General features: G+C 43.5%; 1 protein-coding gene across 11 annotated transcripts in view; it reads left to right on the forward strand.

Annotated features, from left to right (window-relative positions):
- Positions 1-506: 506 nt before the first annotated feature.
- celf6 (CUGBP Elav-like family member 6) overlaps positions 507-13315 on the forward strand; it is a 167628-nt gene continuing 154819 nt past the window's right edge. For all 11 annotated transcript variants that reach the window (XR_015086065.1, XM_086025105.1, XM_086025108.1 and 8 more), the window contains exons 1-2: positions 507-793; positions 10359-10441. Coding sequence is in view for 10 of the 11 variants with exons in the window: in XM_086025105.1 (XP_085881231.1) it covers positions 541-793; positions 10359-10441 (336 nt within the window). In the remaining variant the exon portion in view is untranslated. The remainder of the gene's footprint in view (positions 794-10358; positions 10442-13315) is intronic.

Here is a 13315-nt window from a genome sequence, read left to right on the forward strand (position 1 = left end):
GGGCGCTTGTCATATGCAAATGAGGCGGTGGGTGGCCGCGTCTGTTTGTAAAAGTGACCGTCACGAGAAACGACGAGGAAGAGGAGTAGGCGAGGGGAGGGTGAGGGGAGGAGGAGTGGGGTTAGAACGTAATAAAAAAAAGAAAAGAAAAGGGCGGGGGAGAGGGAGGGAGAGAGAGAGAGAGAGAGAGAGAGGAGAGAGAGGAGAGAGAGAGAGAGAGAGGAGAGAGAGAGGAGAGAGAGAGGGATGGAGAGGAGAGAGAGAGAGAGAGGAGGAGAGAGAGAGGAGAGAGAGAGAGAGAGAGAGAGGAGAGAGAGAGAGAGGAGAGAGAGAGAGAGAAGAGAGAGAGAGAGAGAGAGAGAGAGAGAGAGAGAGAGAGAGAGAGAGAGAAGAGAGAGAGAGAGAGAGAGAGAGAGAGAGAGAGAGAGAGAGAGAGAGAGAGAGAGAGAGAGAGAGAGGAGAGAGAGAGAGAGAGAGAGAGAGAGAGAGAGAGAGAGAGAGCGAGAGCGCCGAGCACCGCCGGCGGCCCATTGAGGAAAGATGGCCACAGTCAGTGCAAACGGAGTGCTGCGGGAGAATGGATTCAGCACCACGGACAGCGGCGGCAGGATGAACGGGCTCGGCCTCGGTAGTCAGAACACCATCCCCATGAAGGACCACGACGCCATCAAGCTCTTCATCGGCCAGATCCCCCGCAACCTGGAGGAGAAGGACCTCAAACCGCTCTTTGAGGAATTCGGCAAGATTTACGAACTCACCGTACTGAAAGACAGGTTTACCGGGATGCATAAAGGTTGGTTCTGGCCGCTTTTACTTCTTTGCCATCTTTGGTGTAACTGTGACCTCATTTGGGGTTTTTTCTTTTTTCCTTGATTTTTTTTTTTTTTTTTTTTTTTTTTTTTTTTCCGGGTGGTGTGGCGGGGTGAAAGTGAGAATGCCGGAGCGGACCCAACTATTGAACACGTGCATGTGGCTTGGCGCGTGTTAATTGCATGAGCACGTGAAGGCAGCTACTACACGCCTTTGTGTGCGCGCGCCCGCGCGTGTGTGTGTGTGTGTTTACATTGACAATCATGAGCGTGAGAGGGGGCGGTACCCGCTGAGAGACTCGTGCGATTTCGCAACACAGCACACAAGATGCATAAAAAATGGATAGTGTTAAACTTTTAGGGCAGGGGTCCCACTATAGACCTTTTAAAATGATAAAAAAAAAAACATAACGCGCACACACACGCACAATGAGTGAAAAATGGTTGGTGGGGGAACTTTTATTGCAGGGGTTTCGCAACCTTTTCTCTCAGCGACGCACCCCCCCCCCCCCACGCCCCCCCACAAACATACGCACGCACGATGAAAATGTTTTGCATGGTGGGTATCATGACCAGATGAAGTGATCATAATGTAAATGTCATAATTATATCACTGCAATGAAGTCAATGTAACGCAGCATAACCATGCAATTAATATTATTATTATTATTTTGGTCAATTAGCTTTACTTTGTCTGCTTACTGGTGCACGGGGCATGAAGTGACAAAATGACAAGGAGGCAATAATAAAAAATATTACATTACAAGTACATGTAAAAAAAAATTCAAATTAATTTGAGGAAAACAAGGTTAAAAAGATGACAATATTTTGCTCATTTGCCTTAGTTTTTTTTTTTTACTCAAGGGGCAGATGGTAGAGGAATCTATTAGAGGGGCAGGGCATCTACGAGAATAAATGCTTTTACTTTCATGGATTTATGTGGAAAAACACCAAGAAGTGTGACAGCCTCTGTGGAGCCGATATGTTGTGAAACTCCCCGTAGTTTTCACTTCACATAAGATCAAGCAACACAGGAATTCATCGGAGACATCGGTAAGTGCTGCTGTTTCGCTTAGCAACGGTATTCAAATGGGCTTGGCAGTTTTGTCCGCGTGTAAACTCAGCATCTGGGACAATTTGACTCATGATTGTTATTTTCCCTCATCGGCAAAAAGCCGTCGTCTATTTGGGGGTGTGACGTTGACTTGCTCTGTCAACACAGTTTGCGGACCGGTTTTCCGCAGCACCTTGAGCGTTTTAGCAATGTCGTGCCACAAAACCAGTGGCGAGGCGTTCTCCTCAGCGTCCCCGCCGACTGCGAGATCAGTAATCACCTCGTAATTACGACGACAAGCCGCTGATTACGCAGAGATCGATCACTTCTTAATGATAACCCAAAAAAGCGAGGGCGCGAGACTTTTTCAAGGCACAGGGAGCCATTAAGTCCAAAGTCCATTAAGCGGAACTTTAATTGCTTTCTGCACTTTCCCTATATGTTCAATGCACGTCTTCTGCCAGAATAAATGAAATGAATCTGTTTTTATTTTATTTTTTTGGACACCGAGGAATGACCTTAGTACATTCCATGAGTGTTTCCTACTCGAGTTCCTATTTCTAAAATGTTGGATTACATTTGTGTAAATGATATACAGTATGATTTGGATTTAAATGCTAGTTTTCCCATGATAGTTCACCTTTCTTAGTTGGCGATGGAAAAATCATTTGTTCGAACTGCCTTCCAGCGAGGCGTTTCTTCTAACTCCAGTTGCTCGATATAGTTCCATGCCCTGTAAGGGCTTCTTTGAAATAAATAAGTCATGTGCTGTATATTCTTATATTGACTTGAGGACGTCTACCCGTTCGTAATTATGCACCTTTCTTAAAGTAAATAATGATTTTTGGGTCTGTCTCGTACAGCTCCAATAAAAGACAGTTTTACGTGAAAATATCCATCGTCAAACTTACAACCTTATCACATTACAGGAGATGGAATCACAATGGAAACAAGCAAAAGTATGCTTTGTAAAAGTAGAGGTAGAATAAATGAAGAGAAAATTAGCCCATATATATATATTTTTAATTAAAGGTGAAGTCAATCCCCCAAAATTATTTGCAATAACAGGATGGAGCCAATCGACCTATCATGGCACTGCTTCAAAAAACAGGTGAGCTGTAATTGGGCATTACCCGAGCGACTGTAATGTCATTTTCAGTCGACAGCAAGTGGCAAAATGGCCGAACTGTGAGATGAACACAAACGGATGGAATTTACTGCTTAACTCATATTCCACAAGCGCAACATGAATCAGAATGCCGTGTGTCGACTAGTGGGCCCGCATAGAACATATTCTTGTAAATTCTTGTTGACTTCCACTTTAAGGTAAGACACTTACTTTGTACTTTGGAACAGGTCATTCAGCACATGACTGGAAATTCCACCACTTTTTGACTGAGAAAGCCTTTTCAAAAATGTGACCAAACTATTCATCCGCCACTCATGGGAATTGTTAGATTTATCAATTCAACTTACGCAAAGTAATTGGATGCAAGTCAGAGCTTCATGTCGATGCGGTTTGGAGCCAACAGGTTATCATTTAGTTATCAACAACGGGACCCAACTCCAAGGAGACGTTCACATTGATTCGTCCTAAATCTGGAGCTGGTCATATAGCAGTATAACGTAAGACAAACTTCTTTTTCATGATTGGTTTTTCCCTATTATCAAATACTTTTCTTTGCTGATTGGCTGAGAGAAATCGCATGGTCTTCAAGTCCATTTCAGTTACCAAATGTGGTTCACTGGCCTAAAATGGCGACGCGTCAGGTATTTGCACATTAGTATTGGCGTTAACGTCCACAATCAATCCCCGGGCGCAAACTGTCAAATTATATATGATATGTAAGTCGCTGGCTACAGTTCATGATCTTATTGATCGCACTGAGATGAGTTCAGCTCAAGCAGCCTTGAAAAGCCCCCCCCTATCCTCCTGCGCCACCTGTTCCTCCTCCGCTCCGCCTCTTTCCTGCCGTCATCGATTCAAACAATATCTCCTCTAGCCGTTGTTTGCGTGCCGTCCTCGGCCGTCCATGAATGTCAACACCAAGGATGAGGGAGATCCGACTATAGGAAAGGGAGAGATAATCCTGTTCCGGAGACGGACCTGAGCGGTAGCCCCCGCCCCCCCCCCCCCGCCCCAACCCCCCACGCTGAGGCTGCTCCAAGGCAGGCATTCATTCCTGCCGATCCGTCCCGTGTGAGATTCAAAGTCGCTTTGTGTGCACTTTTAATGAGATTTCGCCAATGCATTAGAGGGATGAGTTTTTTGCCCAAGTAACACATGTTCATGTGGTAGTACGGACCCAAGCAGAATGCAGGAAAATGGGATTAGTATCATTAAGGAAAACCAAAGTAGGTGAAGTGAAGAAGCAGCTGTGTCGTCCCAAGGGTGGGGCGCCCTCTAACGGACAGACACAAGCTCTCGTTGGATAAAAGCAATGCCACTTGTAGAATACTTTAGGAATAAAAACCTTGTGTAATATGTATAGTCTTCCCAGTGGTGTTCAGTGCTTTATTTTTGAGGTCTTTCAAAACGTAGTGCCACTTTTTAACCCGAAACACTTGTTGGGATTCTGAAATTCCAGTTAAAAAAAAAATAAATGTTTTACCTTTTAATGTCCCAGGTTTTGAGATGGTACAAATTTGAAGTCAATTGGATAAAAGTACAAGGGTGCAAAAGTATGACCACTGGGAATGTGCAAAAAATGTGATGGTGCGACTAGCAAAGACCATTTTATACGTCTCGCGGTGCTACATGCGCCACCCAATTTTTGTCGCCCTATTTCGAACATACCGGGGTAGGGCTCCATTAAACAGGTGCTACATACACATTTTTTGTAATCGTATATGACAAACATAAAATATCCCAATTGTCACCAGGACAGATGTGTGTGCAAAGTCTGGTGAGTTTTCATGCATGTTTAGGCCCTCACAAATGTTACTATAAAACACACACTTTTCAAACACATAATATAATGTATTTGAACACACACACACACAAAAAACTAATTAAACCGTGGCTCTCTTTTCCCACATGCAGGGGTATTAAAGTAAGTATACTTTAAAAACCCATAAAAAATAACTTTAAAAAACAAGTCTTCCATAACATCAGACTGGATGATGGACGCATGAATGATATAAAACCGTCGATGTATACCAAACAGTCAATCAAAAACGATAGTTTTATATGAAATTGTTATTATTTGAAGTGGCTTGTTGTCAGGTAGTTTCAAATACCTCATAGTTGTGGGGGGTTTGTGTGTGTTTTGGGGGGTTGACTTCACACTGCGGGAGGGCATGGCGCTCGTCAGCCCAGGTTGCAGCGTTTAACATCCATCATTTTGCCCCGGCACTACATTATCATAACACTTAGTGTCAGCAATGGAGCCCGTGTGTGCCGCTCAGACATGCTGAATGATGGCGGGGGGCAAATCCTTTGCTTGAGTAGCGTTATTTATCAATCCGTCTGAGATGCTGAGAGGAGACGCACCGCACAGCACAGGGGGAGCAGATACAAAGACAGCCTAAATGTCCTCATCCGTCGCGCGCTCTTCGGAGGCTCCATGCGTGCTCGAAGAAAACTAACATAACACCCCCGCAGTGCCGAACATGAATAAAATATCACATTTAAAAAAAAAAAAACCGCAATGTTTTGTCGGTGCTACTTTTTGATTGGGAGATTGACAGACACTGGCGCTAAAGATGGAAGTGTGGTGAGTGATGGGTCATGTATGTTGCAGTCAAGCGAACTGTGCATGAACCAGACAGCCAGCGTTAGAAATTTGCCTGAAACGGCTTGTTCTCGACTGAAGCATGTAAAAACACTCCACGGGCGAGGCGTCAACGGCTCGCCAACGTTTGGATCTCAGCGGTCGTTTAAGAAAGATATAGTTAATACGGTGTATAAAGGTGGGTCTACCAACCGTAAACTGCACTCAGTGTCTTGGCATATGCTGCGGCCTGGTTTGATTCCCAGCCAGTGTCCCAGTACCAAGCCCGAATAAAAAAACAAACGGGTTGCGTCAGGAAGGGCATCCGGCGCTAAACTGTGCCAAACAACTCATACGAGTGATTCACTGTCACGTCCCCAGGTGGGACAAGCTGAAAGTCACAACAATAACCATCAGTAAGAAACATCTACAGCAGGGATGGGCAACTTCAATGCTGGCAAATAGGACCATGCACTTCCTGTGCAGATGTATGAAAAAAAAAAATGCTCTTTTACATACGGCTAGAATACGAACGTACATGAAAATACATGCTCTTGATACATTTCATTTTTGAGATGTTTTAACCCAACTACAAAGAATTTGAACAAAGAGACATAGGGTGTGCAAAGTGTCCTATAATTCTTGATCCATGAGGAATTTCGATGAAACATCTTATTTAAACACCAGGGAACTGTTTAAAAAAACAAAACAAAAAAACAAACATGTCTTGTTTAAAATACACATATGGCCAAAATATTTGATACAAGACTCATGGACCCTTTCTAGTGCTTTCATTTGCATCATCTTCTCCCCACAAATGAACATTGTAAAAAGCCAAACAAATTGGTCATTATACGTTACTTTGGTCCTAATGAATTATAAATTGTAGACAACTGTGTTCAAGAATCTTTTCAACTACGGCCACCTGTTGTCTTTATACAAATATGTCCAATATAATTGCTATGTTTGCATGGATGTAATTTTGAGATCATATTTAGTTAGCATTTTGGAAAATAAGCCAGTAGGAAAGAAAGTTTGGGAAGTAATCAAAGGAATCTTGTTGGAACTACTTTGCTTTTGCATTTAAATAGAAATTTGTGGGACTTTTGTTGGAATGATGGGAAAAGTAAATTGTCCCCACCCCACTTAACCTGCTCATCACAGGATGCCGCCACTTCCTCTGTTGAACAACCGCCACACTTTCTAGCCTCATTTCCCAGCCTTTGTCCATTTAACTCGGCAAACTTCCACATCTAATTGCTTCACAAACTTGAAATATTGACATGAAATATTGCTTTTTCTGCATCTGGTAGCCGACAGCACCGTATGCTTCTATAAAGAAGTGACAGCTTTAGCTTGGAATCAAGAACAACAAACGCTGGTCATGATTGACATCAAATATAGACAAAAAGATAAAAGAAAAACATTGTGCTGCCGTGCTCCTCAATTTTAAGCATTTACTTTTAACAGTAGGACCTGAACACCCGGACGGAATCGCTGTTTATTATTTTTCATTTGATGAATACATTCTTTTTTGGGCCACTAGGAACTAGGGAGGGATAATTCCATTTTTTTTTACATTTTGCAGGAAAGTGGTTTAAACATTTACGGCTGCAAAAACATTTGAGGGGTTTGATATTTAGGTGATTTATATGACAGTGATCACTTGGGCTGGATACTTAATTTGAGAGAAATTTTCCTCAGATTGGGACTTTTGGCCAATCTTTGTAGTTATGATGATTCCATTTATTTGATCAATTAAATTAGTTTGATAAGAATGATCAAGTTTATATTATATGCACCACGCCAGATTATTAATTTTAAAAGTTGAGCGTCATAGTGGTTTAAGTCCGACCAATCTGTCAACATAATATAACGATTGCTTTTGGATGACATTCCGCCAATAATGCCATAAGGTTGTTGAATTTAAACTCAAGATGATTTTGCTTGAAAAAATAAATAAATAAATAAATAAAAAGCTTCAATAGCAAAACACTCTGACAGCCAGATATGACCTTTCCTCAAATGATATATTGTCATCATCCGATACATATTTGCCTCGTAGAATTCTTCCCTACGTGTCATGTTGTTGCCGAGGCATCGTCATTAGTCAGTTCACACGTTTTACGCTGACAGCGACAACCTGCCACCAGCTGCTCTACTCCACTTAAATGTCTCTCCTCCTCCCATCACTTCCCAAAACAAGCTCGCACTCAATCACAGTCCTTTGGGCTTAAGATGCCAGAACCGGAACTATAGTACATGATGGACACGAATCTCACGGGAAGCCTTGCAGATGGTCTGAAATATGTAAAATTCCAAATGACACAACAGGTGCAAAAATGAACATGGACATGGTTTGTGGTATAGTAGAGGGAAAGAATTGCCGTTCTTTATTAAATCAAGAATGCTTTGCATTTTTAATGATGACCAAGATTCAGATAAGGGCTCAAATTGATTTTGAATTACATCCAGTGCCTGAAGTAAGTGAAGCTAAAGGGTATCCGTGCACAAACAATAAAATACAAACTTTCTTGGACTTACTGTTCCGCCGGAAATTCGAAAAACCTAAAGGACTTCCAGCGATTTCCCATCGCAACAAAAATCTGTACATGCGTCTTCACACTTTTTTTGCACGACTCGTCTCAATTTCTAAAGCCTCGTAAAACTTCCTGTGACCATTGTGGAAGGACAAGAATGCTATCGCTTCTGAATTTTTGTGATCACATAAAATAATGTAATGCTTTTTTTTTTTATTCTAAGCCTGAACCTCAGAGCTGTGAAGCAGACGTGCTAACCACTAGCGCATTAAGCTACCTGACTTTGGATCATACTAGCTGTGAGAGCCAATGCTTTGAAGTATTATCTCAATTCTGTCATCGATTTTGTCATCATAAAGTAGTATCTCCATTTCTGTCATCATAAAGATTTAATGCGCTTGCAGTAGTAGTAGCATAGCAGACAGTGTTTTACAGTGTGCTGGTAGTCACGGAAGAAAATAGCTTTTGACCGTGCTCATAGGCTAAGTACATGTTATGTTATCCACCTGCTGTACTGAATGACATTGCTCACTTTGTTGGATTACAAAACCTTCAATACAAGAAGGTAAAAAGGCAACGTTGAGTCCGTGTGAGTAATTCAAACAAATTCAAATCATGGATAAGAAGATGTGCTACTACGGACCAGTCAGAACTACCATCGACTACCGACATTGAAGCTAATGGTAAAACAGAATTCCTGCCATTCCACTAGCCTTAAAATGTAGCAAGACTGCCCCTTTCTGATAATGGTAAGACATCTAAACATTTAGGGGGCACTCTTGGTCTTTTTGAGCCTTTCTAGCTACCCGGCGCTGTGTTTTTAGTCAGTGATCAACATGTGAATCACCTCATAGGCACGGCGCGCTGATATTTACGGGGGATGTTTGTTATTCCCGTGGTGAATTCCCACCCCTGAAGTGAGGCGCGTCCTCTGATGCGTTTCCAATCATCTTATTATTGCTGGCGTTTGTCAAAGCAAACCACATGTGACACTAAGACAGCCGGGAATCGCCTCCCTTCGCAGAGACACGCCCACCCCGCCTCATCCGGAGGCCTCGGCTTCCACTTTTGTAACGTGTAGGAGGATGATGAGTGCCCCCCCCCCCCCCCACCACCACCACCCCGGTTGGCTCGCAAACTTTTCCCGCTTTGCTCGTACGGCGTGCCGTTTCATCAGAGTCTCCGGGGGTGATTTTTTTTCCTCCTGACTAAGTGCCTGGTAGCGGGTGAAGGTTGTCGCGAAAGGGAGAACTCTTGGCCGGGTGCCAGTTGCTCGGCTTCAGGGGCGACGATATGCTGTGAGCAGGTTATCATCACCGTGTGTGCGTGTTGTGCTCCTTCTTCTCTCGTGGGAATGCTTGGCAGCCGCTGTGACATGTAGTAATAGGAAATTATGCCGCACGGTGCAAAACCCGGAGCCGAATGGGGTCACCCACTGTCAGCTGCGCACCCAACACACACCGCACACTCACTGACGGAAGCTGTTGCACATTTGTTAGCGCCTTGTTTACCCGCGCATGTTTACAGTACCTCCTGCAACTTTTGTTTTTTTTTCCTGAGAAGTCTCCAGAGATGATGCAAGTCTCAAGTATATATATATATATATATAATGACTCATGTGTTTGAAACTAAAAAGGGAAAAAAAGGGCCAGCTCAGACTTGACCCAGTATGAAGTTATAAATAAAGCTCTTGTTATTACATGAAGTTAAGAGGGGGTCAAAAATGAGCCTTGTGACTCACCAGCAGAGAGACATTTCTTGTATAAATTAACCTTTTGTGTCATACAGTGTATGGCGTCGTTTTCAAGAATTTAATTACAAGAAGGTGTTAGTTGCTATTTTAAAAAAATGGACTGAGGTGATGAACAGAGATATTAGTGGCTGAAAGGGGAAGTCAACCCAAATATATTCTTTACAAAAATATGTTCTATGTTCTAATATTACGTTTGTGGAAGACGAGTTCATTCCACAAATTCAATATTAATCAAAATCTTAATTGTTTCAATTCATATTAGGGTAAAGAAACATTTTGGGTTGACTTCCTCCTTAACAAAAACAGACTTGAATGTGAAAATCGGATTTTGATTTAACCAGGTAATTTTTTTCAAGTAGACTAACCATCCACTTAAAAAATATCTGGATCTAGATGACTTTATTTTGTGTAGCCAGAGCAAATTCAATACACCATATTTTTTCCCAGTGTACTTCGAATGGTGGAATGACATCTTTCTTTTCTTTGCAGGATGTGCCTTTCTTACATACTGTGCCAGAGAGTCAGCACTGAAAGCCCAGAGCGCCCTCCATGAACAGAAGACTCTGCCAGGGGTAAGTTTATCCTCCCGCCTTATCGTCCGTGAACCTCGGGCTGAATCCCTCCCCGGGTCCCCGGTTGAGCAGGTCGGCATGGCGACCTGCACCGACATCACATACACAAGTAGGAGCGGCCTCTCTCACCTTGTGGGGTCTTATTATAAACCACCTGAGAGAAAATATTTGATCATCGCTGCTTCATAACATCCGTCCTTCTCCGCGTCCTCTCACAATATGGCAGCCGCAAACGCTAATTGCCTTGAGGAATCCCTCTCTCATTATCACATGTAATCAAACAGTAAGTATAAACAATTATTTTAACCATCTCTTTCGCCATCTGTTGTTTTTGTTCCAATCTTTTCTCCCCTCGTCCACCTCCTTACGTCTTGCCTAACATTTCCCATTTCAAGTCATGGCTGTCTGACAAAAAAGGCAGAGGTTAAAAAACCCCCAAAAAAAACAAACAAAAAAAACAAAAAAACAAGTGGCTGGTCTGGGGGGAGGGGGTGGTTGTCTTAAAGCCGGCCCAGGAGGAGGCCCTCCAAGCAGGTTGTGCAAGTACATCACATCAGGGGAATTATCGAGGTGTGATTGAATTAGGCCTGTGGGTCCTAAAGGAGGAGACGCCCCTCCTCACCCCCCACCCCCCAACCCGCCGCCGTCACCCTCCCTACCAGGTTGGGGCTTTCATCAGAGCTTCTGGATCTTAAACCACCAGGGGGCTGGATGAGGTTGGGGACCAAAAAGAATTATGTGCAAAGAAGGGGGCCAGAGGTGTTTGATGGCCTTGTGGGCGGGGGGGGGCTTGGTCTCGCTCCTGCTTTTGGGTTAATCACGTTTGCACTCATCGGCGTAGCACAGGTACTTCAACCCGCAGTCGAGGAGCCCTCATAGCGGCGGCGGCGGGGTTGGGCGGGGTGGGGGGCGTCAGTGTCCCGCTGCTGCACCACCTCCCCACCACATGCGACTTAATAATGAGATGATTGTCGTGATGGTTTGTGTCTTTATTGGCCTCAGGACGGGACACTCTTGTTTGTCTTCTATCTCAAAAGAGGTTAATGGGCTGCTCTGCCGGCTTTGGGTAAACATTGGCCCTGTACAGGGCTCAGTGAGGGGTCAGTCCTGCAATCTCATGCAGAGGCCAGGCTGCGCACTGAGGGCTAATAAAGATGTCCTGTCCTTCCCTATGTGTGTGTATGCGCTGTTAAAAGTAAGGCCATAAAAACGGAGAGAAAAGACAAGAGGGCCTTCTCGACAAGCCTGATTGTTATTGTCATGGCCTGATGCTTTGAGATGGTCGGTGCTTCAGCGGCTTCTCCTTACACAGCCTGATTGAGTCTGCATGTGTGAGTGTGTGTGTACGTGGTTGTCAGGCAACACTAAAGCACCCCCCCCCCCTTACACACACACACACACACATACTCACGCACTTCAGTCCTTCATTGAATGTCTTATGAAATGAGAATAACCAGTAGTCCGGTTGGCAACGACGCTATAGACAATGTTTTCATGGCTAAGTGTTGATGCTAGGCTGCTACTTGACTGATTAATGTTGGGTCAGAGCGTGAACAAATGTGCAGAATTAGATTTTTATTAACTGTAGCTATCTAACCTTTTCCTTTACGGAATGATACATAAATCTTCAGCACATTTCACCCTGGCCATCGAAGGTCCGCAACATGTCAAAACAGTTGGGCTGTTTTTGTTCTAATTTTACCCCTTCCCGACCAAGGACGTAAACCGCCTATCTATTGTCTTATCTAAAAGGTTGTCCTCTAAGATTACACAGTGCCGTGAAAAAGTATTCCCGCTCTTCTAAAATTCTCCTTTTTTGCACAGTTTCCCCACTTTCATGCTTCAGATCATCAAGCAAACGTAACGATCAAGTCAAAACTCTCCTATAACCTAAACATAAAGTGCATTTTTTAAACGCTGATTTGATTTATGAAGGAAAAAAAAATATTGAAAGCTAGCTGAACCTCTGTGAAATCACTGTGGGTAAATTTACTGCGTCTACCAACATTTTTCCAGTTAATTTTCCCCGACCACACCCAAGCCTGATTACCTCCAGACCTGTTCAAGCAAAAAATCACCGAAATTGAAACTGTCTGACAAAATGAAGTCAGCCAAACGATCCCAAAAAGCTGGAACAAAATGCCACGAGACAAAATTCAAGAACAGATGAGAAATAACGGATATTGATCAGTCTGGAAAAGGTTAAAAAGTCATTCTGAAAACTTTAGGACTCCAGCGAATCAGGGTGAGAGCCATTCTCCATAGGGAAAGCATGGAACAGTAGTGAACCTTCTCATGAGTGGCCAGTTTACCAAAAAGACCCCAAGAGCACAGCAACGCCTCGTCTAGGAGGTCACAAAGGAAACCAGGACAACATCTAAAGAACTGCCGGCCTGCCTTGCCTCGGTTAAGGTCAGAGTTCATGGGTCAAAAATAACACAGAGACTGGGCAAAAATGACACCGATGGTAAAGTTCCAAGGGGAAAACCACTGCTGACCAAAAAGAACATGAAGGCTTGTCTTACCTTTGTTAAACATACCTGATTGATTACCAAGTAGAATATTCTTTGGACTGACAAAATGAAAGTGAAACTTTTTAGATGGTATGTGTCTCGTTACATCTGGCACAGCATTTCAGAAAAAGAACATCATACCAACAGCCAAACATGGTAGTGGTGTTGTGATGGTCTGGGGCTACTCTGCTCCTCCAGAACCTGGATGAAGTGCTGTGATCGATGGGACCATGAATTCTGCTCTTAATCAGAAAATCCAGAGAGAGAGAGGATGTTGGGCCATCATTTTGTGACCTCTAGCTGAAGTGCAGTTGGGTTCTGCATCACGACAATGATCGAAAACACATCAGGAAATCAGCTT

This window comes from Filicampus tigris, chromosome 3 (assembly GCF_054856515.1).
Source record: "Filicampus tigris isolate MCC_2025a chromosome 3, RoL_Ftig_1.0, whole genome shotgun sequence".
NCBI lineage: Eukaryota > Metazoa > Chordata > Actinopteri > Syngnathiformes > Syngnathidae > Filicampus > Filicampus tigris.